At 36.9% G+C, this 25553-nt stretch overlaps 7 protein-coding genes across 7 annotated transcripts; 4 read left to right on the forward strand and 3 right to left on the reverse strand.

Moving 5' to 3' along the window:
* Window positions 1–2668: 2668 nt before the first annotated feature.
* On the forward strand, window positions 2669–3264 carry LOC6644756 (UPF0184 protein CG14818). Its single transcript, XM_002067447.4, has 2 exons — window positions 2669–2797; window positions 2857–3264. Exons 1-2 carry the CDS (start codon window positions 2719–2721, stop codon window positions 3087–3089), a joined length of 312 nt encoding a protein of 103 aa, XP_002067483.1. The 5' UTR covers window positions 2669–2718; the 3' UTR covers window positions 3090–3264.
* LOC6644755 (WD repeat-containing protein 18) lies at window positions 3145–4980 on the reverse strand. The gene has a single exon (XM_002067446.4). It carries the CDS (start codon window positions 4891–4893, stop codon window positions 3274–3276), a length of 1620 nt encoding a protein of 539 aa, XP_002067482.1. The 5' UTR covers window positions 4894–4980; the 3' UTR covers window positions 3145–3273.
* Window positions 4981–5046: 66 nt separating this feature from the next.
* LOC6644754 (tRNA (guanine-N(7)-)-methyltransferase) lies at window positions 5047–6001 on the forward strand. The gene is made up of 3 exons (XM_002067445.4): window positions 5047–5668; window positions 5731–5832; window positions 5897–6001. The coding sequence occupies exons 1-3, from the start codon at window positions 5120–5122 to the stop codon at window positions 5999–6001; spliced, it is 756 nt and encodes a 251-aa protein (XP_002067481.1). The 5' UTR covers window positions 5047–5119.
* On the reverse strand, window positions 5978–7320 carry LOC6644753 (RNA 3'-terminal phosphate cyclase). The gene has a single exon (XM_002067444.4). The coding sequence runs from the start codon at window positions 7159–7161 to the stop codon at window positions 6076–6078; it is 1086 nt and encodes a 361-aa protein (XP_002067480.1). The 5' UTR covers window positions 7162–7320; the 3' UTR covers window positions 5978–6075.
* Window positions 7321–7495: 175 nt separating this feature from the next.
* On the reverse strand, window positions 7496–10697 carry LOC6644752 (probable RNA-binding protein 19). Its single transcript, XM_002067443.4, has 4 exons — window positions 10533–10697; window positions 8196–10474; window positions 8005–8127; window positions 7496–7938 (listed from the first exon to the last, which is right to left on the reverse strand). The coding sequence occupies exons 1-4, from the start codon at window positions 10566–10568 to the stop codon at window positions 7587–7589; spliced, it is 2790 nt and encodes a 929-aa protein (XP_002067479.1). The 5' UTR covers window positions 10569–10697; the 3' UTR covers window positions 7496–7586.
* A 289-nt stretch (window positions 10698–10986) lies between these two features.
* Window positions 10987–11846, forward strand: LOC6644584 (coiled-coil domain-containing protein 25). The gene has a single exon (XM_002067442.4). It carries the CDS (start codon window positions 11085–11087, stop codon window positions 11712–11714), a length of 630 nt encoding a protein of 209 aa, XP_002067478.1. The 5' UTR covers window positions 10987–11084; the 3' UTR covers window positions 11715–11846.
* A 6875-nt stretch (window positions 11847–18721) lies between these two features.
* On the forward strand, window positions 18722–21401 carry LOC6644583 (facilitated trehalose transporter Tret1). Its single transcript, XM_002067441.4, has 3 exons — window positions 18722–19412; window positions 19886–20389; window positions 20460–21401. Exons 1-3 carry the CDS (start codon window positions 19112–19114, stop codon window positions 21260–21262), a joined length of 1608 nt encoding a protein of 535 aa, XP_002067477.1. The 5' UTR covers window positions 18722–19111; the 3' UTR covers window positions 21263–21401.
* Window positions 21402–25553: the final 4152 nt, after the last annotated feature.

The raw sequence follows: 25553 nt of genomic DNA on the forward strand, positions 1-25553 counted from the left end.
ATAGTAGTTTATAATTAAGACCTTTCGCTGGTCCATCACAATCCCTTTACACAACCCTAACACCCCCTCCGCACTCCCCCTCCCCGCACATGCATTATTATTTCATTAGACCACAAACAGTCCGAAAATTGAATAGTCGACACAAAGCAAAACAAAAAAAAAAAACAAAACAAAAAAAAACCCTAAAAATTTAATAAAACCACAAAAAAAAACAAAAAAAAATTATATACATTTATAATTAACATTTTATAATATTTTACATATTAATTATTTTTAAATTACTTTATACATGCATACATATATAAAGTATAACATAAACACTTATATTAATATGGTTTAATTTCTTTTTTTAAATCCTAAGTTCATTAAAAACTACGATGTGTTATCTACATGATATTTACACATGTGCATATCAAGTGGACGACAAGTATCTACATTGTGTATGTGTATCTACATTGTACATTGTATCTACATATTTACAGAGCTAAAATATCTATAAATATTTTAAATACAAAAAAAAAGAGTAAAATATTATTAAAAAAAAACAAACCAACAAAAAAAAGGAAAAACCCATCTTTTTCTTTTAATTTTAAATTAATTTCTGTTTTAGTTGTTGTTGTGGTGGTGTATTTTGACTTTTGAATTTTCTTCTTATTTTTAAATTCAATTTTTGTGTTGAATTCTCCAAGTTGTTGTAGTTCTGTCAATAATTGAGACGATCAAAAGTTAATTTCCTGGCGGGGTTTCTAATCCGTTTCCTTTCGTCGATGTTTCACAAAATCAACAAATTATATTATCGTTTCCCGTCTAATCTATGAATTTATGAAATATGAATCAAACAAAAAGTAAAAAACGTAAATTGGTGTAAGTACATACATCTACATACATACATACATACATATACGGCAAAAGTCCTGCATAACCGAAAAACCAAATAAAAATACATATACATAAATTAAAAAATAAAAACATTGAATAAAAACTACCTCAGCTTGATATATTTCTATAGAAATGTTATTGAATGTGTTTGAAAAATAAAAAATAAACAGCAAATTAAAAAAAAAGCTGCATTTATATAGTAAACCAAAATAAATATAAAAAAAAAATCATCAAAAAACTTAAAAAAAAAACAAAAAACTCTAAACTGCAAAAACATAAAAAAAATATATATATATTGAAACAAAAAATCCAAAACTATTTGTATTAAGTGTACGTTTTGCATATTCCTATATACATACAAAGTTAAATGAACAGAAAACCAAGCAAAATGAGTAAGCAAAAAAACCAAAAACAAAAAAAAAAAAACAAAGAATAAAATAAAATAGTAACAATAATTTTGCGTCCATTTTTGTTGATTCCTATATAAAACATAAACAAAAAAAAAAAAAAAAACGAAAAAAATACATCAAAAAGAAAGAAAAACGACAAAAAAAACCTTCAAAATCATAAAAAGAAATTGACAAAAAGTATTTAAAAAAATATATGTATGATTGTGTTTAATTGTAACCAACTGCAACAAAATCGTAATAATACCGGCAAAAACCAAAAACTATATGTCAAAATCTGTGTATGTATTTATTAAACGTACATATAATTTAAATCAAGCAAAAACTAAAAATATGCTAAAAACAAAAAAATAGCAAAGCCTCCCAAATTTAGCAAAGAAGCAAAAAGTATAAAAAACATAATCCAAAAAAAAAACAAAAAAAAAACAAAACAAAAGAAAAACAAAATTCGGTGTCAGTTGTGTCATAGTTTAGAACCTTGCGGGAATCTACATACAAAATTAAATATATGGATTAAATATAACTATATTTCGCATATATGTATACATAGAAATATGATTTTAAATTATTTTGTTTCATTTTTTGTTTGTTTTCAAGAGACCCCCCTCCCCCGGCGACTACATGCATTCCTTTTCACAGAATTTCAGAAAGGATATGACAAAGATTTTAGAGATTAGCTGTTGGAATAAAAAAATAAACTGAAATGAATCTCGAATCCTTTTGTTAATAAACACACATACATACATACATACATACATGCATGCATATGTGTAACTAATCCTCAGGATACATTAAGTATGATATGAATTTATAACCATACACAAAAGACAAATATACATAGATGTATACCTCCTGTCCTATCCAAAATACATACATACATATATATATATGTATATGTACTTACAGTACATACATACACATAAGGTTTTCCTTTTGATCGGTGTAACTAAATGTTTTTAATGCTAGAGCTCAAATAAAATAATTTAACTACATACATACATGAACGAGAACCACACGAAAAAGCTAACAAAATGAGAAGAAAAAAAAAATTAAAAAGACAAGAACAAAATGTGTATTTTCATGGCCAACAAAATGGTATATTAGAAACCAAATATAATATATATAAAGAAACAAAAAAACAAAAAAGAAAATCTATAACATTTTTGTGAACATTGTGGAAAACAAATCGAAAAGAAATTTACTCAATAAATGATTTTTCGTATATGAATTTTATTATATTCTTTTTGCACCCGGAATACCCTTAATATCTTAAAGTCACGACTAAAATTTGAATTTTCCCCGCTATATTTATCGATAACTGATATCGAATTGGAGTACAATCGATTGCCATATATGGTTTGACAGCCCTGTCCCATGTCCCGTGACAAAAACAAAATAAATTATCATACAAATACAAATTAAGTCGCGTAAAATGTCACCAAAAAACAACCACGATCCAACATCCTCCGGTGATACTGGCAATACCAATGTCCAGGAAGCTGATCTACGAGGTGAGTACACACAAAGTCATCTATGCCTTGTAATTAACACAATTTCACAAATTGTATAGAAATGGAGGATGTTAACCAGAGTCTAGATGCCCTGAGCTGTGCTTTGGATGCTGTGGAACAGCGTACCGATGACATTATGTCCCAGTTGCGTGAATTGTTGAATTCCAACCGCGAGATTCGCCGCCAGCTGGAAAAAGAGAAGGAGAACAGCTCCGGACATTCCGATGACGATGAGGAGGCCGACGACAACATGGATGGTGGGGTGGCAGCTAATGAAAATGTTTCCAAATAGAATCCGAATCGCCCAGTGAATATAATAGTTAATAATTTTGTTTTTTTGTTATTGGTTGATTTTATGTACAGTCTACGTTTTGTATTTTGTGTGTGTGTTATTACATTTGACTTTGTTTCCTAAATCTAAGTAAACCTAAAGATTTGAATCCTGTAGCGGAAACTACACGACCAGAGACAGATGTTTAGTTCTTGCGAGCTTTTTTACGCTTCTCTGTGGACTGGGGCTGAGGCTGGGGCTTTGGATTAATTGCAATGTGATTGAACATTATCTCAAACATGCGTTGGGCTTCAGCCTTGAGTCTAGAATTCTCTTCGATTAATTTCTGCAGCTGGGCATCGTCCGGTTTGGAAGGGTTCGATGTCAAGCTGTCGTCCAGCTCTTCTTCGGTAGTTTCCTCATCAGAGGCGATTTCTTCATCATCATCCTCTGCGGCCTCCTCCTCATCATTATCATCATCATCATCATCATCCTCGTCATCTTCCGCGTCCTCCTCATCTTCTTCGCTGGCTTCATCTTCCGAATTGGCCAACTCCTCCTCCTCAGATGGTTTTCCGTTCTCCAGGTTGGCCTTTTCAGTTGTTTCCTTGTCTTCACTTGCTGCTTCAGTCCCATTGCTGTGACAAAAGCCATTAGTTGTTGCTTTGAATCCCACTTCCGGCTCACTGAAATCTCTTGGCTTTATGCAATATCCTTTGGAGTACACTTCGTGTATGTTAAGCTGAATACATTCGTCGTCGTCATCCGCCGGACTGATCATTCGTTTTAGACTATCGGCAAATAACTGAGGCTGCTTGTTCTCTGGTTGAAAGATAGACGGACTACAAAGGCGGACCCTTAGATTGGTAACAACCCCAGTCTGGGCTATACTCTTAATGAGTTGTCTACTGGTCACATCCCACAAGCACACAAGTTTATCCTCGCCGCCTGAGATTAGCTGTTGCCCGTTCACAGATAACGCCAGGCAGCTTATGGCCTTGCCTGCCAAATGACCACCAGCGAAGGCCTGACTTTCCTCCTCTTCCAGGTGATACTCTTTCTGTCGCGGCACTTTTTGCAGATGAAAGGGCAGAATCGTACCCTCACTAGTGCCCACATAGACCATTGTCTCAAGTCGATTCACAATCACACTGTGCAAGGCAACGGGAAAGACCACACTTAAGAGCATTGAACCACTGTTTAGGTCATACAATTTGCAGCATCGATCTAAGGAAACGGTATACATAAACGATCGCAGACCGCCTAGACCAATATATAGATCTGTCACCGCCAAACCATGGTCATAGAAACTGTATAGCGGAGCATTGGCCTCCTGGTCGCCAGTGTCCAGGGGCGACACCGCCTGCGTCAAATTCCAAACGAGCACAGCTCCATCCTTTCCAGCGCTGACAAAGTGCTCACCATTGTCGTTGAACCGTAGACATGTGATGGCCTGATAGTGCCTCGATATTGTATTTAGCATGCGACCGGTGTTCAGGTGCCAAATGTAAATGTTCTCCTGTATGCCCACCACAAGAAAGGCTCCGTCCGGCGAAAGTGCCAATGCATTCACCTTTCCTGGCACTACGAATCGCAGGCCAGACATCTGCTCTTGCCCATTAATGGGCCACACATGCAGCAGTGGTTTCATCGTATTGGCTGCCATCACATAGTGGGAGCTAAGCATGGCCAAGCTGTGATGTTGGGCATTGCCACCGCCCTTGTATTTCATCAGATCGGTACCAGTCCGCAGATCCTGGACACTGCATGTCGTATTGTCTTCGCTGGAGACGCAGGTGAACAAAGCTTCCACAATCTCGCCCATGGCTGGTGTCCCAATTTGAATGCTTCAACTATCTATGGGACTGGCGGAATTATCCAGCTGCACGTGTAGCTATCGATAGTGTGACCGTACTCTATAGAGCTCAACCGGTCAGCAAATGAAATTTTTCGATAACAAATCATAATGACTTTTGTTTGTTTGTCAAATCGATTGTGTTATCGAATAAGCAGCAACGTGCTACGGATTTGATTCTGGAGGAGTAAAAACCATGGTAACCACAAGCCAGGAGCAGGGGCATGATGCTCTCACTGCCACCTCAGCTGTTACCGGCCTGCCACAGAAACGTTTCTATCGCCAGCGAGCCCACTCGAATCCTATAGCGGATCACAGTTTCGATTATCCAGCACGGCCTGAAGATGTTGACTGGAGTGCCTTATATCCAAACATACAGCCGGATCAACAAGTGGAGTTCGCCGATATTGGTTGTGGCTATGGTGGCTTTCTAGTGACCCTTGGCGAGATGTTTCCCCAGAAACTCTCAATAGGCATGGAAATACGTGTGAAGGTGTCAGACTATGTGGTGGATCGCATAGCGGCTCTACGTTTAAAGAGTGGAAAACTAAATGGCGATGCTTATAAGAACATTGCCTGCATACGGACCAATGCAATGAAATATTTGCCGAACTATTTCCGCAAGGGGCAGCTCGAAAAGATGTTCTTTCTGTATCCAGATCCTCATTTTAAACGAGCCAAGCACAAGTGGCGCATTATCAATCAGGCACTACTTTCCGAATATGCTTACGTTCTAAGGCAGGGTGTAAGTACAAAGCGACCGTAGAAAAGATGAATGTATAACATTTGCCCCTTTTATTTCTGCAGGGTCTGGTTTATACAATGACCGATGTGGAGGATTTGCATCAATGGATTGTGTCCCATATGAATCAACATCCACTCTACGAGCGCATTAGTCCAGAGGACGAGGTGAGATCATTAATAGGTGTTCCATTTAGACGAAGTTTTTACTATAGTTTTCCTTTATTTGCAGAGTCAGGATCCCATTACGCCCAAACTCTACCAGAGCAGCGAGGAAGGTGCCAAGGTTGTCCGAAATAAAGGGGATCACTTCTTGGCCATATTCCGCCGTATCTAGGCGTAAAAGTCTTATTTTTATTATAATGTAGAATATTTAAATATTATATTATACAAAAGAGTTAACTACTTCGACTATACTTCTTCGGATTTGGGGACTTCGAATCCAATTCCATCACAACTAATGACAAAATGGCCCTCGCCGTCGTCCTCGATGTCGAATTTTACGCCCGTCATCTGTTCGCTTACATGGATAGCTGTGCGAGTGTGATTGGTTAGGGCACCAGTGCGTATGCTAGAGCGTCCTTTGGCCAGGACCATGTAAATGATCAACTGGTCCTGCATATGTTCATCCACACAGCCTTCGGTCTTTAAGATGCCATTTAATTCGCTTACGCCTCTGGCACCCAACTCGTGCCCGTTAACGGTCTTGCCGCCAACAATTCCCGATCCCAGAATGCAACCCGTGCTGGTAATAGCCTTCATCAGAAAGCCACCGCCATTGTCGGGTCCCTTGTCGTGGGCCAATTTCACCACTTGTATATTGCAATTATGCTGTGGCCATTGGCGTTGAATTTCCCTTAGAGCAGTCTGCTGCATGTCTCGGCCGGCACTTCGGGGCACTCGCCCCGAACAGAGGGCCCAACCTTTAACCTCCTGCAATTGCCCGAAATCGAGCAGCTGAATTGGCTTCAGGAAAGACACTGGCTCCACATCCAAAATGCACCTTCCACAGCCTCGGGGATAGAATCCATACCTGACCACATTAAGATTAAATGTTACGCCAAAGCGTCGCAGATTCGGCTCCAGAATCTCCTGCATGTACTCCACGGGTGGGGCAAAGGCGACATTGGTCCCACCAAACGCTTCCAAACGGGAAAACTGGCCGGCAAACAGCAAAACCGGCAAAGCCACCTGATAGACCAAAGTGATGCTTGCCGCTGTCCCGGTGTCCACTTGATAATTATCTGCCCGAATCTGGCGTGGCGAGAATTCCACTTCCGTGGAGCCCATATGGTTGCCCTTCACAGCCGCCTGAGTGACGCTCCTCAGCAGATCAATGCCATGCAAATGCTGATGCGAGAGACCCGGCTTGGGTCGGTTGGCACGAATCCTAATAATGCGTACCGGTCGTCCCAGGATGCAGCTCAAACTGAGGGCATTACGCAGAGCTTGTCCACCGCCCTCCAGGAAAGACCCGTCGATTTCCATAAAACTCATGTTTCCGAGCTGTTTTTAATTATAAAGCAAAGGTTTGCGTATTGCTTATTTTTCTCTGATCAGATTGTTCTGATGTCTGGGATTTGACTCCTCTCTCATAATAGTAATGACAGGCTTTCCATTTTATTTCGCCACACCAAGCACACTTCGATGATATGAATTTAATCAAATAACGAATGACAGAGTTGCCACTCATTTGTAAAATTTTCCATTCAAAATGTAAATAACGGTTCCGGGAACCATATGATTTTTGAAATGGAAAATAATAAATGCATTTCTCAGTATTAGAGATACTTTTTGAATTCATTCTAATAATTGAATCAAAAACTATATATTTTCTGAATTAAATAAAACACGTTTTTATTTATTAATTAACTAACTAGTAAGTGTAATAATATACATTCTGTGGCTATTATCGAAATGTTTTACATGTCCCCATCATTATCATCATCATCATCATTGTTGGCCGATTGCGGGATGTTGGATTCCACATCGAAGAAGGCACGACGACTTCGCTTGGCATTCGTTGCCATTTGATTAGCGTCAAATTTAATGGCTGTCCGCTTGCGCAGCTCCTCCACATCGTCATGTTCCTCGTGTGTGGCCCACTCGAGCACAAGACGGCGACCATACAAATGGGTACTGGCACTCAGTGCATCGAACGCTCTCTTTGCATCTGCTTTCGTCACAAAGTCAACGAAACCAAAACCACGATGGGCATCCTCGCCGGGTGCCATCTTTTTGGGTATGCGCAGAGACGTCAATTCCCCAAAGGCCCTGCAAAGACGGAGAAAGTGGATACTTAGTAATTCATTTGGTTGCTTTAGCTAAATGGTTACTTACTTGAAAATATCGCGCACTTCCCGATACTGAGCCTGAAAGGGTATGTTGCGTACCAGGATTTTGGTACCTGTTTGCTTCTTCTGGGATCCCTGGCGGCGACGTGAACTTTCTTGTTCCTGAGTTCTGCAAATCGAGAGATATATTAGAGTCAAGGAAATGAAAAATTTGATAGTGTTGTTAATAATACTCACTTGAGCACACGATCGCTGCGTTTGAGTTCCACCGAGTTACCATCAATGGTGGTCATTTGCATATTCTTGAGAGCATTCTCGGCAACCGAATGCTTCTTAAACTGTATAAAACCATAGCCCAGTGAGGTGGAATGGCGGGGATTCTGTGGATCGGCACGTCTTGCTATCTCCACTGTATGTATTGTGCCCAAATGACGAAAATGCTCCCAAACTGTCTCCTGTACGGTCTTGAAGTTAAGATTACGCAAAAAGATTGTTGTCTCTGGTTCAGGTTCATCGTCAGCATCTTCAGCCACTGGTTCAGTCTTCCCTTTTCCTTTCGCTGGTTCCGGTTCGGGTTCTAGTTTGGGTTCAGATTTGGGTATTATGGCTTCTCCATTGAGACTAACGGTAAATGTCTCATCTGGAGCCCATTCGAGAAATAGTGGAGCATCCTTGAATTTGCTGTAGGCTAGCTTCTTAAAGGCCTGCCGTGCCTCGGAGGCATCACAGTACTCAATTAGAGCCGTCACTCCGCTGGGTGGCAGAACAATTCGTCCAATGGGCCCATAACGGCTAAAGACGGGACTTAATTCGGAAACCTCGGTGCCAGCAGGCAGATTTTTGGCCACTATCACAGTCTTGGAACGCTTCTGATTCACCCCATCGAATGCGCTGAGTCGGACTCCCTCCTGTTCTAGAAACTGTTTCATTTCCATAACAATCTGTGTTTCACCCAGAGCTAGGCGAACGGCAGCACTACTGCCACCTTGACTGGTGTCCAGAATGTGCTCCTTGGATGTCTTAAACTGTTTGGCCAATATATCTGCCACGGCATTGGCACCCAAAAATAATGTATTCCATCCAATGGGTTTCTGGGCACTCTTCTTAAGCTTCAGAGCCTTTTTCTGCTTAAACGATAGACTCGCGTCATTTTCATCCATGTCCTCTTTGTCGCCATCCTTGTCTAGCTCCTTGCCGGGCAGCAAGTGGAGCAGTCGGCCATGAAAATCGCTGCCATCAAGAGAATTAAAGGCTTTCAGGGCATGTTCTGGCATCATATAGGTCACCGTGCCAAAGCCCTTAATCTTTCTAGTTATCTTGTCCACTGGTAAATTAATCTCCACCACTGGACCAAATTGTTCAAATAGTTTTTGTAGATCTGTTTCCGTGATGGTGTAGGCCAAATTGCGAAAGAAGATGCGTCCCGATTCCGATATATTATCCTCTGTTTGAAGACTATCTTGCTGCTGTTTCCATTTGCCCATTTTTCCTGTGTCGCCATCCGATTTTGTTGTTGTTATTGTTCTTCCCTCCTTATTGGCTTTCGTCACTTTATTCTTTTCCGTAAAATCGGAGAAAAAGACCTGTTTACCTTTGATGAAACTTTTGTTCTTCAGCATGGCCTTGGCCATGTCCTTCTCTGTCTTGAATCCAACATAACAAAAGCCGTGTACTTTACCAGGCAAACGAACGGAATACGGCTTAAGGGGCTTGAAGAATTTAAGGACCTCCTGCCGTTTAGTATTGTACGGAACATTGTGTATCTTGATGGTGAACAGCTCCAAATTGGATTTGTCTGGTTTGGCCTTCTTTGTTGTGACGGCTGTGGATGTTTTACTGGTACTTGGTGTTGCCATTAAAGATTTCATGTACTCTAAATCACTAATGGGTTTCTCGGCTAACTTTTCAACTGGTTGCTCATCTTCTTCTTCTTCATCTTCGCCAGCATCAGCATCCACACCGCTGTCATCGCGTCCAATACTTGGTTTTGGATCTACATCCTTATTCTCCTCTTCCTCCTCCTCATTGTCGTCTTGATCGTCGTCATCCCGCTTTTCTGCAAGTCCTGCATCATTGGCCCACAGAGAGCGCGTTTTGTCATGAGCCTGCATAAACTCCTGAAACGCTGGATCATCTTTATGCTCGCCCAGTATTTCATCGACCTTGTTGCGTTTCTTTTCTTTTGTCTTCTTTTCCTTGGCTTTTAACTTGTCCGCTGCAATTTCCTTCTCCTTTTCTGCCTTTGCAATGTCCAAGTTCTTTTTACTATCTTTAGCATATTTGCTCCAGGACTGCGGCTTTTCTTCACTGCCTAATGCTGCGCAGGATTCCACATGGACACGACTCGTCTGGATGCATGTGTTGTGAAAATGTTTAATAGCCGCCTGGGCCTCTTCCTCACTACTGTAGCCAATAAAACCAAATTGCCGAAATTTACCATCGACCGTGTATTTTAATTGCAAATCTGTAATGACTCCCTTCGTACCAAATATGTTGCGCAGTTTCTCCTCGGTGATCTGTGAATGGGCCAGAAATGAGAGTTCCTGTCGACATTATGTGGTAATTAATACTTACATGCTTGGGCAAATGCTTAACTATAATGCGAGACATTTTTTATGGCAGTTATTGTCGAATTGTGGTTGCAAAATTTTAATTTATATATTGCATTTGCATTTTGTTTACGAATTGCACGCGGGCACGTGTAGTGCCGAAAGACAACAATGTTGGATAATGACCGCGGCCGGTTTAGCCTTTAAATTATGCAACACTAATCCCAGTATTTTTCATAATTTGTTGGCGGGAAAATACTAACTATTGCCGTATTGCATGATATTTTAAATACATACCAATTATTTGTACTAATTTTGTAGAAATCAAACATTTAATTATAAAGACCTGTAAAAGACGTCGATACTAACACAAAGTTTGGGTGTGCTAAAAATATATTGTTAACTAAATTTTGAACACCGTTTTATTTCAAACGATAGCATGTGTCATATCTATCGCCGACCAGCTGTAAGACCAATGTTGCCAGACTCAGCGGTGAACTCGATTTAGATTTTGACGATATTTACTCTCCTGAACTTTTGCTGTCACTTAAGTCCTAATTTTGAAAAACAAATCAAAATGGTATTTTACTTTAAAAGCACTGTTGTCCAGCCTACGGCCAAATTGTATATGGGCCGCGACAAGCACGAGAACGAGGAACTCATCCGCTGGGGCTGGCCGGAAGATGTGTGGTTTCATGTCCACAACTTGTCATCGGCGCATGTCTATTTGCGCCTAACAAAGGGTCAGACCATTGATGATATTCCCACCGATGTCCTAATAGATGCCGCACAGCTATGCAAGGCCAATAGTATTCAGGGAAACAAGGTCAACAATTTGGAGATTGTTTACACCATGTGGGAGAATTTGAAAAAGACTCCAGACATGGAACCGGGTCAGGTGGCCTATCACGATGAGAAGGCAGTGCGTAAGATTCGCCTGGAGAAGCGTGTCAATGAGATTGTCAATCGCCTTAATAAAACCAAAACCGAAGAGGAGCATCCCGATTTTCGTGGACAGCGCGAGGCTCGCGATGCCGCCGAACGTCAGGACCAAAAGCGTGTGCAGCGCGAGAAACAGGAAAAGGAGAAGGAGGCAGCCAAGCAGCGTGCCCTGGAGGCCGAATTGCGTAGCTATGCATCACTTCAGAAATCAGAGAATATGCGCACCAACTATGATGCAGGCAATGAATCGGATGATTTTATGTAGTATTTGTACACTTAGCTCTAAGACTCTATGATAAAATCTCCCCAATTTTTTTGTCTGTTTTTTTTTATACTTAAATTATACTGTAAATATCAAGACATGCATTTGCTTTACCAATTAAAATTATCATTACAATTCTGTTGTACTACATGACATGTAAGCAGGGAAAAAAAAACATACATAAATCGCAAAGTTAGTTTAACCAAAGTGAAAATAAGTCTTGCAAGTGAAGTGAATCGAGTTTGTTTTCCGAATTCCACTTAAAGTAACTGAATCTTTCATCGAAGTTTGTTATAACTTGGAGAAAAAAGCTGTTTCGAGAACTGAAAGTGATCTTGTAACTTGAAACTTATGAAATTAATTGCTTTGCCCATTTACGCAAAAAAAAAATCGTTATGTATGTATATGTTCTGCCGAGATATAGCCTCGGACGCAGGATGCGTCTTTAGAACGCAGGACGAAACAATGTCCTTGATGGTATCTATAGATTAACATTGGTATCGTCTAAAGATGAAGGACATGAAATTTAATTCAATAATGTACTATTCGAAGGACATTTCCAGTTTTAGTGAAGTCAATCGTTGCAGATAAACAAGGACTTCCATCTAGCCAAAAGGACATCCCAACTGAAATGCCCATGTTTAAAGCAGTTTTTTTGCTTTTTGGACTTGTAATTTTTAGTTAATTTAATTATAAAACTACAAAAAGAAAATTAATGAATGAAAATTGCAAATAATGGCAAATTTGCCAATTTGGCGGCTTGTGAGAATTTTAAAGAATGTTTTTGTGGGTTGTGTTACGGCCCTATAAAATATGGACAACTAGGCCAAATGTAAATAGGAATACATATATCATTCAAAAGCCAGATTCATTACAAAACTTTTATGCAGAGAAAGCATTTTGATTTTAGTAACATAAAATTATTATTAATGATTTGTAATGCATTTTGTAAAAAAACTTTGAAACCAATATGTAAAATATTAAGCAAAAGCCACAAAAACTTAAAACTTATAAAGTTGGCCTTCATTTGTTAGCCTTCTTTGCAAAATATACAAAATATTTGGTAAATAATTTTGTAAGATTGACCTCGAGCCGGCTAAGTTCGATTTAAATTTCATTAGGTCGTAATCTCTAACCAGATAACACTAACGGAAGGCACGCCGTTACTTTGGAATTTGTATTAAAAAAAAAACCCTTTTTTCTATATGGTACAATATGCCGTGAATAAAATAACAGGTCGTGAATTTAGTTTGTTAAGGGCGAAGCTCTTACACTAATTTTTCATAGCGTCTAAGGGTATGCACAGAAAGGTGGTCTTCGGTATTGTAGGCTTCGCCAACTTTTTTCGAGTCATTTAGTTGCAATTCCCAACTAGTTTTAGCGTTGAAGACATGGTATGGCTATTGCAATTCTGGAGTTCTTTAGCAAAGTCTGCTGATGATAGAACTTGGTAGTTCTTGACATAGCTATTCAGACAATCTGATCACCTTTTTGTGTGTTGCTTTTGAAATAATCTTCTTTTGTAAGATTGACATCGAGCCGGCTAAGTTAGATTTGGCAAATAGTTTGAATTTTGAAAAAAAAAAAAACGATAGAAGAAACTGCCTCCCAAAAACTGAGATTTCATCCAAAATAACGGTAAAATTTCAGTGTTCAAGACAAACGCAAGGATAATGGCTTTTTAATATTTTTTAACCATACATTTTTGTGGTCTATTTGCCTTCTTCTTTAGACTGTATTTTCTACAATTTCTAATTAATTTTTAAAAGTTATATAACACTTGAATCGAAATTTGGGATATTCTAAAATTACATTTAACATTTGTGTTTTGAAAAAAATTCATTTCGATTTAAAAATCATCAAATCACAATTTTTTGTGAAAATTTACCAAAAGTTTAGTTCTAGAGATTCCAATTCAGATTGAAAAACATTATTATTCTAACTTTCAAATAGATATAAATATTTCAAATACTCCAAACAATTGCCTAATTTTTATACCCTTGCATGTTTGTAACGCACAGAACGAGACGTTTCCGACCCCATAAAGTATATATATTCTTGATTAGCATGAGAAGCTGAGTTGATATAGCCATGTCCGTCCGTGCGTATGCGTTTGACTCAGCCATCTTAAGAGCTATTAGGATGAAACTTTGGATTTGAGCTACTTATAACCCAGGAAAAATAAAGTATGAAAATTGATATTTTCCTCATAAAATTTATGTTTTTTGAAATAATTGGCTGTTCTTAGACAAAGTGTTATCACTTTTAAGAATCGATTGAAATTTGCCAAAATAACAGGTTTGCAAACTCACGACTTTTAAAGAATTTTTAGAATTTTTCAAATTATATTATGGTTAATCTTTCTATTTGGCTGAGAATTGTATTTTGGTAAATGAACGAATCAATTTTTCAGTGATCGGGGCCCTTAGCATTGGGCTTATCCCTGCTGTGTGACTAATCCGGCACTGTGAGTCCACTTGGGGTAGTCCCCCCTTAGGTAATATAAATCACTTGATATTGATATTTGCTGTTGCCAAGAGCCACAATTTTGGCCAACTTCATTCACTGAACTGCTAACCAGTTTTAAATGATCTTATTTCTAGTTTTGTGGGAATACACGTTTTTGTTTTTGTATTTGTTTGGGGTAGACGTTCTCAAATAAGCGAAATTTAAGCGGCAGCTGTCTAAAAGCAATTGTATAAACAACAAGAAAAACAACAACAACAAAAAGGTGTATTAACCCAAAACGCAGAGTGGAAAGATAATACCAAAAACAAAAAAAAGGTTCTATAATTTCAACAGATAATGCAATACTCGATTCGATTGACGTTTGTTTTGCGCATTGTGATTGATGGGATAGAAAGGTAAAAATACGTTATTCCCATTTGATTTCATGGCTAATAAATCAAAAGAAAAAAGAATTATGCATGCCATTCGAGAACATTTCAGTTTTTTTTTCGTTTGTTTGTTTGTTTAGCTGAGTTTGTTTTTAGTCTCGGCAAATATTTGTTAAAGATTTTGAAATTTTTTAATTATCTTTGGTTTCTAATCGAAATTCCAATATTTAGCCAACAAGAAGAAGAAGAGAAATCACAATTTAAATTTGTTAAAGTTCTTGAACTGCTATTAATATTATATTGTTGGCCATCACGATGGCAAATAATAATTTGTTATAAATTAAAGCCTAATAAGGCTAATTATTCAAACACGTTTGTATAGAAATTGCTAACAATAAATATTAATAGCGAGCAAATAAAACTTGTAGCTTCTGTTTTGCCTTGAACCCTAAACGGACTGTCTAATACCCTTACCCATTTTTTTATTGGAGGAAATTGCTTTTGCATATCGACAAATTGAGCATTTATAAATTTAAAAAAAAACAAACGAAATGTTGATATAAAAACTCAATTTTCCCCAATTTAACGCTATGTGAATCGATCAGGAGCGGACTTAACTTAAATGTGTCATTGGGGCGTATGATTAATATTTGATCTTAGTTTCTTCTTAGTTTTAAATTTATACAGAACATACAAAAAGTTCTTTCTAGTAAGACATGTCATTTATTGCATACTTAAGGGGGCCATAATGTCTTCAATTTCAAACACCTCGATCCTCTACTGTATGATAATTTAATCTATTTTGTAGAGTGTACTTAGTTGGTATTAACATTCCATAACGATATCATTATTTATATGCTACTTCCTATCAAAGAACGACAGAGACACAAAGAGTTTGAGAGACAGAGAGAGAGAGAGACACAGAGAGAGAGAGATAAACCAATAAGCCTTGTAATAATAAACATATTCTCTTATCTCAATTTGCTCTTTCGTTCTCTCTCTCTCTGCCGAGATTGCTGAGATTGCATTTTTGGCTTTTGGCCAAACTGCATGAATAACAAAAATAAACCATAAACCAAATGGCCAATCATTCTCACTGATTGTGTTTAATTTGCGATTGAGTAAACAAAAATGAGAAAATCAACAAAATATTGCATAGAACAAAATAAATCAAGGAGAAATCAGTCAGGATAATCTTTGTATACTCTTTCTAAAAATCTTTATCATAAAAGTGCAGTTTTTGTGACAAAGAATGACCCACAAACTTGGACTTAAGTTCGAAAACTGAAAACGTTGTAGATTTGTGACCACAACTTTATATGGAAATGGAACACACGGCCAAAATTGTAAAGGAATCGCTTGAAAATCAAAGTTTTCTGAAGATGCAGTGGCCGGATCAAAGCCCAGATCCGATCTAAATCCGATCGAAAATCATGGGCTTTGCTAAAGAAGCAACTGTCGCGCTACGATAATCCGCCCAGGACAATCGACGAGCTTTGGAGTCGAGTCCAAGCGGAATGGAGCACTCTATCGCAAGCATTGATAGAAAAATTGGTGGAGAGTATGCCCAGGTGCATTAAAAGTGTGATTACAACCAAAAAAATTCCTTAATCTATAAGTTTTGTTATAAATACGAGCAAAAGTGGATACTTGCTCATTTTTAAGTTTTTTATGGATATTTAGAGCTAAGGAGGGGATAATGAATAAAACTCTTTGTTTTTCGTTTTATATATTATTAGTGGATTTTTGTTAAAAATTTGGAATCGATTAATGAATTTTTGTGGGTTTTACAGCCACTCAAAGTCACATTAACAAAACATGTATCCACATGTGCTCTCCATCTCTCTCTCTCTCTCTGTCTCTGTCTTATCTCAAACCAAATTCAGTTGACATTTCCTGCATGAATTTTGTTTGATGAACGAATTAAATTTTAAATTGTATTTTAAATATTGCAAAAGATCTACAAATAAATTACATATTCTGCAATAAATCAAGATTAAAATAAAGCTAATTCAATCTTGATTCTCTTGCAAGTCTCTTATCATATTGTCCAGTAAACTAAATCTGTATATAAATATATACTCGTAAATGTTTTCCCCCCTTATTAAAGTATTAAATTAAAGTATATTAGCTACAACCACACGATTTTAGCTGCATATATAGAAATCACAAAAAATATTTCATTAGCATATTTTGATATTGATGAGCTTTTGAAAATCTTTTTAAGCCAAAACTAATTTCGAAAGCGAAATACACAGCACTCAATAGTTAAAAAGATTTTCAAAATCTCATCAATATCAAAATATGCTAATGAAATATTTACCAAGTGATGATAAATAGCTCAAATATAATGCTAAATTGACTCATTTTATATCGGAATAAATACTTGTAGGGCTTTTAAGTATTTGTAATGTCATAAATTAAATAAATCTTCAACTTTCTCTATTATAGTATTATATTAATGCTTGGAAACCTTATAAACTTTTTGTTTAAGATTGATTTATACTAAAATAGGATAATTTCGCTTCATAAAGTAAGTTAATGCCATTTGGAAAAGCAGTACTGGAGGATGATTACACTTAAATGAAGAAAGACATTACCAAATTCTATGATTATACTATATGTCAAGTCTTAGTTTTATCATTTATCATTATCATTATAATTTGATATAAAATTTGTTTTAAAAGTTGCATTTTTCGAAAATTTCAGTGTTTTTCTTTGGTTAGTAATTTCCAAAATTTTCATATTTTTTACAAACTTTCTTTGACAAAGTTTCTAAGAATTAAACAGCCTACAAATCTTGAGTAGACATTAGACCTTTGTTTCTAAATATTTGGGAACTTTGAGTGGAAATGTCAAACAAATCGAATTTACTTATATCCACTTTTTCTGATGTGTTTTCTTAGCCAAATGTGAGAGTTTTCTGTCATGTTTATTGTTATTATATTTGGGTAAAATAAACATAAAAGAAACGAAGGAAAAGGAAGGAATTCTTTAAAAATTTAAAGTTTGAACTTTTTTCCTTAAAAAATGCTTTCAAAGTAGAAAAGTTGGGCAAAGAGAAAACTAGAATAAATATTGAACTTTCTTAGTGAATCTCCATAATTCTTTGTCTTTAGCATTAAGTATTCTTAAATCTTTGCTATCCGTTGCCAGTTAAATAATAGTAAAGGGTATCTAAAAGTCGTGCGATGCTAAGCAACAATTTATTGTCATTTATATTCCTTAGTCCATTGAAGTCTTTCTTGGTCAATGTCAAGTTCGTTGCCAATGTCGTTTGTTTTGCGGCGCAAGTAGAGCAACAAGCTTAAAGGTAAGGGAGGGAGGAGAAGGGGAGGACTAAGGGGAAAGGGTCATTTAGCTTCGCCTTAGCATTAAATACAAATTAATTGCGGCACGCAAACATGAAATGATTCGAATGCTGACACAAATTGAACAGGTCGTATGCTTAATATTTTGTATATTTATGGAAGAGTAAAAAGAGTAGAAAATGAAATTGTGAAATTAATTTGCAAATTACTAGAAGCAAAGCGTGACCAAAAGAGAGCAACAGTCTACCTCTAATCCCCCTCTCTCTCACCCCCCACCCTTTGTCGACCCTTTTTTTCTCCCCAGAGACCAGAAGCACCAGAAGCAGCAGCAGCAGCAACAGCTGCCTCTACCTACCTGGTTAAAGGAGAATCTACTACCAATTTGTTTCAGTTGCTGTGCAAGCGTTGCCCTAAACGGTCGCAAAAAAAAAAAACCCAAAAAAAAAGAGACTTGGCCAAAATATTTATAAATAAACAATAACAAAGCGAAGCACATCGAATTGAATTGGATTTAAAATGATAATGAGAAACAAAAGATATGTCTGAGAAACAGACCTCAACCAGACGACGACGACGACGACAACAACAATAAGAAGAAGAAGAAGCCGGCCAATAGGAGATACCAAACAAACCAATTTGAAGAGAGCAAGAGAAAGAATCGATAAGGAACGAAATCAATAGCACGCTGTGGGCAAATGATTAATACACAGAAAATAAAGGCAACCTGCTTAATTGATAATTTATTAGTTAAGTGCGATTTATTGAGCTAGGAGAAGGGAAAATTCAAAAAAAAAAAAAGAAAAAATCTTTCTCTCTCTCTGTCTGCCTCCCTCTCTCTCTCTGTGTGTGTGTGTCTCTCTCTCTCTCGCCCGCTGTGTGTGTGGGTTCTCGTTGCTTTCGTCATCAAAAGAAACTTATGAAATTGATACTGAAAGTCAGTCCATGATTGAAATGCACGGAAGTTTCCACTTGTCGTTTCAATTAGACAAGTGTAAGGGTAACCGAACTAGCCAAGGTAGCGCCTAACGTCGACAGAGACCCGAGACCCGAGACCGGAGTCAACAACGTTGCCATTATTGTTAATTGTGAGCCATTAATTGATTGGCGGCGTGCGAGCTAAGTAAGACAATAAATAATACAAAAAACCGTACAAACCGTAGCCCCCATAGAAGATTCGCACATTTGAAGGCTCGGCCGAAATAGGGAGACAAAACGCGTATTAAACTTCTCTCCCTTGAATACACACGCCGCCATGAAGCAACTGGAGGAACCACAGCAGACACAGCCACAGCAGGATGAGAAACTTTTATCATCTGGCTATCAAATTGGCATCGTCTGCAAGGATATGGATAAGACAGAGAAATTTGAGAAACCAGCCAAACCACTGGGCGAAAGTCGTTTGGCTGTCCTGCGGCAAGAGTTAATGGTATTTTTTGGCAATTTGGGTGTCCTTGGTGCTGGCATGGTTGTTAGCATGCCATCGGTTACCCTCTCCCAGCTGCACGATGAAACGCAACCCTTTTGGCTTAATAAAGAGGAATCCAGTTGGTATGGTAAGTAGTCTGCACTTTACTCAAAAGTAATCATAATATAGACTAGCTTATACCATGCAATGAGTGAAATTAGTGTTTAAATTCATATACGTAGTCCTAGCAGACTAAATCTATAATTTTGCCTGCGATTTTATCTGCATAACTTGGCTAATTTTTATTTGATTTTTATGAAATTTAATGCATTGCTTGATAATTGTATTATTTATTTGTGTACCTAATTATTTAACGATATCTCAAATATTGAGAAAGATAGTTGAAAGTTAATTCAAAGCTCTAAAGTCTAGTCTAATCTTAGGGGGAGTTTTCTCTTTTCCATTTTGTCGACTTTCATTTAACCCTTTTTCGATGGGTGATCAATCACCAAATTAATCTGGACAAAGAGAAATCACCTCTGTGATTGTGTCCCATTTGACAAGAATTGAATAATTTTTATATTACTTTTGTTTCTGTTTTTTCTCTTTATTTTTTGACAGCTTCTGTTAATAATATTGCCTGTCCGATTGGCGGATTATTGGTTAGTTTTTTCATGGATCGTATTGGACGCAAACACACAATTCTATTGACCAATATCTTGGGTCTTTTGGGTTGGATTCTATTGGCCACATGTTTTCTGCACACGGATCGGGATCATGTCTATGCCCAGATGCTGATAGGACGGGCCATGGGTGGCATTATGATTGGCATGTTTGTGTCCCCGGTGGGTGTATATTCAGCCGAGATTAGTTTGCCAAGGATACGAGGACGTCTGATATTGGGCACATCGTTAGCCCTGGCATCGGGCATATTGTTAATGTATATTTTGGGCTATTTCATACGCAGCAACATTATACTCATCTGCTGCATCTGTATATGCTGTCAAGTCACGGCCATTCTATTGGTATTCCCCATGCCGGAGTCACCAAGTTGGTTGCTTCAGAAGGGACGCGACGAGAAGGCACGCAAATCGTTGAGATATTTCCGTGGCTTGTCGACAAAAGGTGAGACTGATTTGATTTCAAATAGATTTCGTTGTCCTTTATCATCATCTGGTATCATTTTTGGTTGCAGAGAATGATTATGTGCCCGAATTCGAGGCAGAATTGGCCCACATGAAGGAATTGGCCGAGAATGCCAATAATACGGCAGCCAGCGAATCCTTCAGCCAGATCATACGACGCCCCGAAGTCTATAAGCCTGTGATCATGTTGACTGTCTTCTTTGCCTTCCAGCAGATCTGCGGTGTGGTTGTGATCATTGTATATGCCGTCCAAATAGCCCAACGTGCCGGAGTGGCCATTGATCCGGTGCTGGTGGCCGTTATGCTGGGCGTGGCTCGGATTGTGACGACCTGTTTCATGAGCAGCATTTTCGAGAAATGGGGTCGACGGCCATCGGGCATGTTCTCTGCCTCCGGCATGGCCATCTGTATGCTCCTCCTTGCCGCTGGCGGCTGGTGGCCCAACACAATTGGCACCATGTCCTGGCTACCTGTGATATGCATTGTGGCGCACATTATTTTCTCCACCATGGGCATGCTGACGCTGCCCTTCTTCATGATCTCCGAAGTCTTTCCGCAACGGGCCCGCGGCAGTGCCTCCGGCATTGCCGTGTTCCTTGGCATGCTCACGGCCTTTGTGATGCTGAAAATCTATCCCAATATGGACGCCCTATTGGGTACATCCAATCTGTTTGCCTTCTATGCCGGCGTCTCGTTTGGAGCGGCGGTGTTCATCTATCTCTGTGTGCCAGAGACGCGTGGACGAACGCTTGAGGAGTTGGAGGAGCACTGGAGGACGGGCAAATTTGCTCGCCGGGCAACTGTGAACAATCTAAAGGATGTGGAGCTGCATGAGGTATTTCTCAAGAAATAGGAGAGAGATTCTAATTCAATTTCCACCATTGTATACGGTGAGAAATGCAATCTGTGATGTGATTAATTGAGTACTTAGCCTTTGGCCAAAAAAACCCAAAAATGGAATATGGCATAAACAAACCAACAACAACCTAAAGAAAATCTAAGAATATATATATTATATACACAAAATTTATTGTATTTTGTTTTTTTTTTTTTTTGTATGTAACTTGTATTTAATAAAAATGTATTACAAAACAAACTCTCAGCTCTCAGCTTAAACTAAGTGTTTGAAGTGCATTTATTGAGTCACAAGTTTTTGAGTGTTTCCATGGAATTGGAATAGGAATCACCGAATCTTTAGATTCCACGTGTACATCATCAATATCAACATGATAGTTACGTGTCATGACGGCGGCACTTCATGTGGAAGGAGGCTATTTTAGTATTAGTAGCCTTCTCACGCCATATATTGTATAATCTACTTTGAAAATCATCTGAAAATGGGGTGTGGCCCCATAATGAATATCAATTGAATCCAGTTCGATCCACTTGTGGGGGGTAAGCTTAGTCTCTAACGCTCTAACTGCACAAGTGAGATCACAATGACTAAGCAAAACTAACTAAAACAAATGCCTATACTTATTTATATATAAGTAGGTAAATTGCCTGGCGCTTTCTACGTAATTTTTTTTAGTTAAACCTTATCTCTCTCTCTCTCTCTCTCTCTCTCTCTCTATCTCTCTCTCTCTCTCCATGAATCGAATGTCGTCGTGCAAGATATGGCAAATAATTCAAGTCTCAAGTTTCTGCATATTCATAATACATATTGATAGTGATGGTCCAATAAAACTTACCTAAAATTAAAAAACCCCAAAAACGGAAGAGGAAAACAATGATATTTCAAATCTCTGATCACATGACAGTTCCAGATCTTTCGCAAAACTCTATATAAACTTGTGAAATTCAATAGGAAAGCAAAATAAAACGAATTTTAATTAGTTAAACACTTTTTATCGTTTTTGAAATTATTAGAAACTGTAAAATTCATTCATTAAAAGCAAAAAGTTCAACACTTTCAAATCTTTTGTTTAATGTTTGAAAAACTGACTTTAATATAAACAATTTTTATTCATAAGGATCTAAATAAAACCATATTTAATCGTAGAAAACTGATTTCAATTAATAAGTAGTTGAAGTTCCACTTGTAATTCCAATATTAATCAATTAAAAACTGTCATTTATTTGTTTAATGATTGAAAACTGTCTTATAAATCATTTTTACTCATTAAGTGAAATAAAACTTATATTAAAACAGGTTAAATATTTTCAAACTTTTGTTTAATCATTGAAGACTGAGTAGTAGTTAGTTCATAGTATTAAGTAGTATTTGAAATATTTGTAAATTTCATTCACAAACCAATATTGAATTAGTTAAATACTTTCAATTGTTTGTTTAATGATTTGAAAATGGTTTTCATATTAGTTATATGTACAAGTATATAATCTAATTGATCTAAATATACTTAATAAAAATCAATTGAAAACTGTTAATCTTTTGTTTAATAATTGAAAACTGTTTTTAATATATGAAATATTTAAAATAGCAACTATAAGTTTAAATTTAGAAACCAATATTAACTAGTTAAATGCTTCGAACTCTTTTGCAGGAACAGATCCACGAGGATTATCGCAATATTCATGGCCGATTTGGATTTTGTTGCCATTACACATTTTAAAATGGGTTTTGTGTTTTTGTTTTTTTTTTTGTATTGTCATGAATTTTTTCTCACGCTCTCACGCACTCAGAACTTTTGATGTGAATATTTTTGTTATCATATCGTAACCAAAGTCCATGTTTATCTCTCAACCAGCACGAGAGTATTGGCAATTTTTATTGCGTGCTTTGACGCAATCCAAAAACCCAGTAGTACACACAGTTCTTCTGGCCCAGGTTGGTGGCTAACCTCACGAATTTGTGAGGTTATGTTGTGCAAATAATTGAATGTGATTGAACAAAAATGTGATTATATGTGTAGTGTGTAGAGGCGTGGTTGTTATCAGTTAATAACAACAACAAGACAATTGGTAAACGTCACTTGAGCGCTTTGTTTACTACTTAAATTGAGCAGGCGATGCACTTGTAATTTGCTTTGGATTAGATTTCCATTTGTTTTCTCTTTATCATATACCCTATATTGAATGAAATAGTATGTAGATATGAATCAAAATGCATGACCTCAATGACCTGGCCCAAAGATTATCCATATAGACATTCCTGATTAGCAAAAGATGAGTTTAAATACCATTTAAATTATAGAACTAATTCATATCATTCTTCAATATCTTTTCAATAAATCTCAAGTGTCTCACAAGTTGCCTAAACACCGAATAAGTAAATTCTACGGGCTCCCTCACGCCCCACACCCTTTCCCTGTGTCAGCTCGCTATCAGAGCGCTATAGAAAGATTAATCATTAAAAAGTTCAATTATTGTTCATTCATTTAGAAAACTATAGTCCTAAGCCATTTGGCTTACCTATTTAGGTAATTTGACTAAAAACTTTGATTTGAAAAATTCTCTTAACTTTACGTAACTGTAACTTTGCAGGATTTCTACTGATTTTAAAAAGTGATATCTCTTTTTAATGCTTTTAAATTCAAATTAAAAAGTTTGTCATTTTAATTATCAATTTTATCTTTTCACGCAGGAAAAGAAATGTCAAAGCTTAGCAAATTGTTCCAATAAACCGTAATTACATAAAGCTCTAATTTGGTAAATTTTTAGAGTATTTGAAAAATGCATATCTCTTTAGGCAAGTTGAAATAATGTCTTTCAATCTGGATTAAAATATTTAGAACTAAATGTTTGCCATTTTTCGCAAAATGCAGATACATGTTTCGATACTGTGACTTTGTGTGGCTCTAAAACCCAGGAAAATGCAATAATCAAATCCAAATTTTTAACAAAAATTCATTAATAATATATAAAATGAAAAACACAAACATTTATTCGTTATGTTCATCACGATTTTTTTTTTTAAATATCAAAACGAAATTAACTTTTTCAAATAACCAAATACTAAATGTAATTTTAGAATATACTAAATTATAATTTAATTAAGATATAACTTTATGAAATTAGATAAGAAATTGGCCATAATACAGTCTGAAGGAAAATGCTAAATAGCCAAAATTTTTAGGTATGTTGAAAAATTCTAAAACAGAAAACCATTATCTATGTAAATCTCTAATCTTAACCGTAACCATAATAATAATGTTTCCAATAACAAAAAAACAAGCAAAAACTAGAGAAGACATAAAATTCCACTACACAAATGAAATTCTTACAATTTACTTAAGATATTTCTACAATTAATATTTTTTGTGGCCTCCGTTGGCTTTTACAACTGCACTCATTGTCAGACGTCTATTCATTGATTTAATCAAGTTTTGAACATAGTCAATGGGTATTTTGGACCACTCCTCCATGACTACCGATTTAAGATTATTTTTGGCGGTACGTTTCTTGAGATATGACCACAGATTTTGAATTTAGGTATTTGAATTGTTACAGGCCCGTCGCCGGACCAATCCGGCACTGCTAAAACCCAAGTTGATATAAAGAAAAGTAAATTTCACATCAAGGGTAATGGCAAAGTCAAAGTCAAAGTACTAGAGAAAATAAAGCAGGGATTTCTCATATGGAGGTATGTATGTCGCCCAGAAGGAGAGGCAACGCCTCCAATTTTTTTTTGTTTAGCTTTGACTTTGTTTGCTTTAGCTTTCTTTGTGTATTTCTGTGAGCACTTGAATTTTGGCACTTCAGCTCAATTGCAATCCCGTGGTGTTTCCTTTTGTAATAGGTGATGTAATTTATTATACATAATACTCGATGAGTAGTTTTTATATGTAGACTAAAGTGCAACCAATTTGATGGCGGCCCCAACCTTCAAATGACTTTTTGCTTAAAACTAAATTTAATCTAAAGTTACTCAGTCATTTCTGTTTTTTGCCTTTCTGTTTAAAGAATATTCCATCCCGAAATGAATCATTTTAAAATTGTTTGAATTTGAAATATTTTCGTTTATTTTGTTCATTTTGTGTAAGTACTTAAATATCATTGTTTAATGTGACATTTGAAGTACAACAACAGATTTGTTGTATAAACGAGTTCGAATTCAAATTTGTTTATTTCTTTTTGGTTTTTGTTTTGTTTTGTTTAATCTTGAGTTGCTTATTTCTTTTTGCTTTATGTAAGTATGTGTGTCTGAGAGTGTATATGTGTGTGTGTGTGTGTGTGTGTGTGTG

The sequence above is a fragment of the Drosophila willistoni genome (genome assembly GCF_018902025.1).
Source record: "Drosophila willistoni isolate 14030-0811.24 chromosome XL unlocalized genomic scaffold, UCI_dwil_1.1 Seg142, whole genome shotgun sequence".
Taxonomy (NCBI): Eukaryota; Metazoa; Arthropoda; class Insecta; order Diptera; family Drosophilidae; genus Drosophila; species Drosophila willistoni.

Excerpts from the sequence above, each read along its gene's own strand:
- LOC6644756 (XM_002067447.4), top strand. The coding sequence starts at position 2,719 with ATGTCACCAAAAAACAACCACGATCCAACATCCTCCGGTGATACTGGC. Across the intron at positions 2,798-2,856 it reads CCAGGAAGCTGATCTACGAG|AAATGGAGGATGTTAACCAG; the intron begins GTGAGTACACAC and ends CAAATTGTATAG.
- LOC6644755 (XM_002067446.4), bottom strand. The coding sequence starts at position 4,893 with ATGGGCGAGATTGTGGAAGCTTTGTTCACCTGCGTCTCCAGCGAAGAC.
- LOC6644754 (XM_002067445.4), top strand. The coding sequence starts at position 5,120 with ATGGTAACCACAAGCCAGGAGCAGGGGCATGATGCTCTCACTGCCACC. Across the intron at positions 5,669-5,730 it reads CTTACGTTCTAAGGCAGGGT|GGTCTGGTTTATACAATGAC; the intron begins GTAAGTACAAAG and ends TTATTTCTGCAG. Across the intron at positions 5,833-5,896 it reads GCATTAGTCCAGAGGACGAG|AGTCAGGATCCCATTACGCC; the intron begins GTGAGATCATTA and ends CTTTATTTGCAG.
- LOC6644753 (XM_002067444.4), bottom strand. The coding sequence starts at position 7,161 with ATGAGTTTTATGGAAATCGACGGGTCTTTCCTGGAGGGCGGTGGACAA.
- LOC6644752 (XM_002067443.4), bottom strand. The coding sequence starts at position 10,568 with ATGTCTCGCATTATAGTTAAGCATTTGCCCAAGCAT. Across the intron at positions 10,475-10,532 it reads TTAAGCATTTGCCCAAGCAT|ATCACCGAGGAGAAACTGCG; the intron begins GTAAGTATTAAT and ends GCCCATTCACAG. Across the intron at positions 8,128-8,195 it reads CGCAGCGATCGTGTGCTCAA|AACTCAGGAACAAGAAAGTT; the intron begins GTGAGTATTATT and ends CTCGATTTGCAG.
- LOC6644584 (XM_002067442.4), top strand. The coding sequence starts at position 11,085 with ATGGTATTTTACTTTAAAAGCACTGTTGTCCAGCCTACGGCCAAATTG.
- LOC6644583 (XM_002067441.4), top strand. The coding sequence starts at position 19,112 with ATGAAGCAACTGGAGGAACCACAGCAGACACAGCCACAGCAGGATGAG. Across the intron at positions 19,413-19,885 it reads AGAGGAATCCAGTTGGTATG|CTTCTGTTAATAATATTGCC; the intron begins GTAAGTAGTCTG and ends ATTTTTTGACAG. Across the intron at positions 20,390-20,459 it reads CCGTGGCTTGTCGACAAAAG|AGAATGATTATGTGCCCGAA; the intron begins GTGAGACTGATT and ends TTTTGGTTGCAG.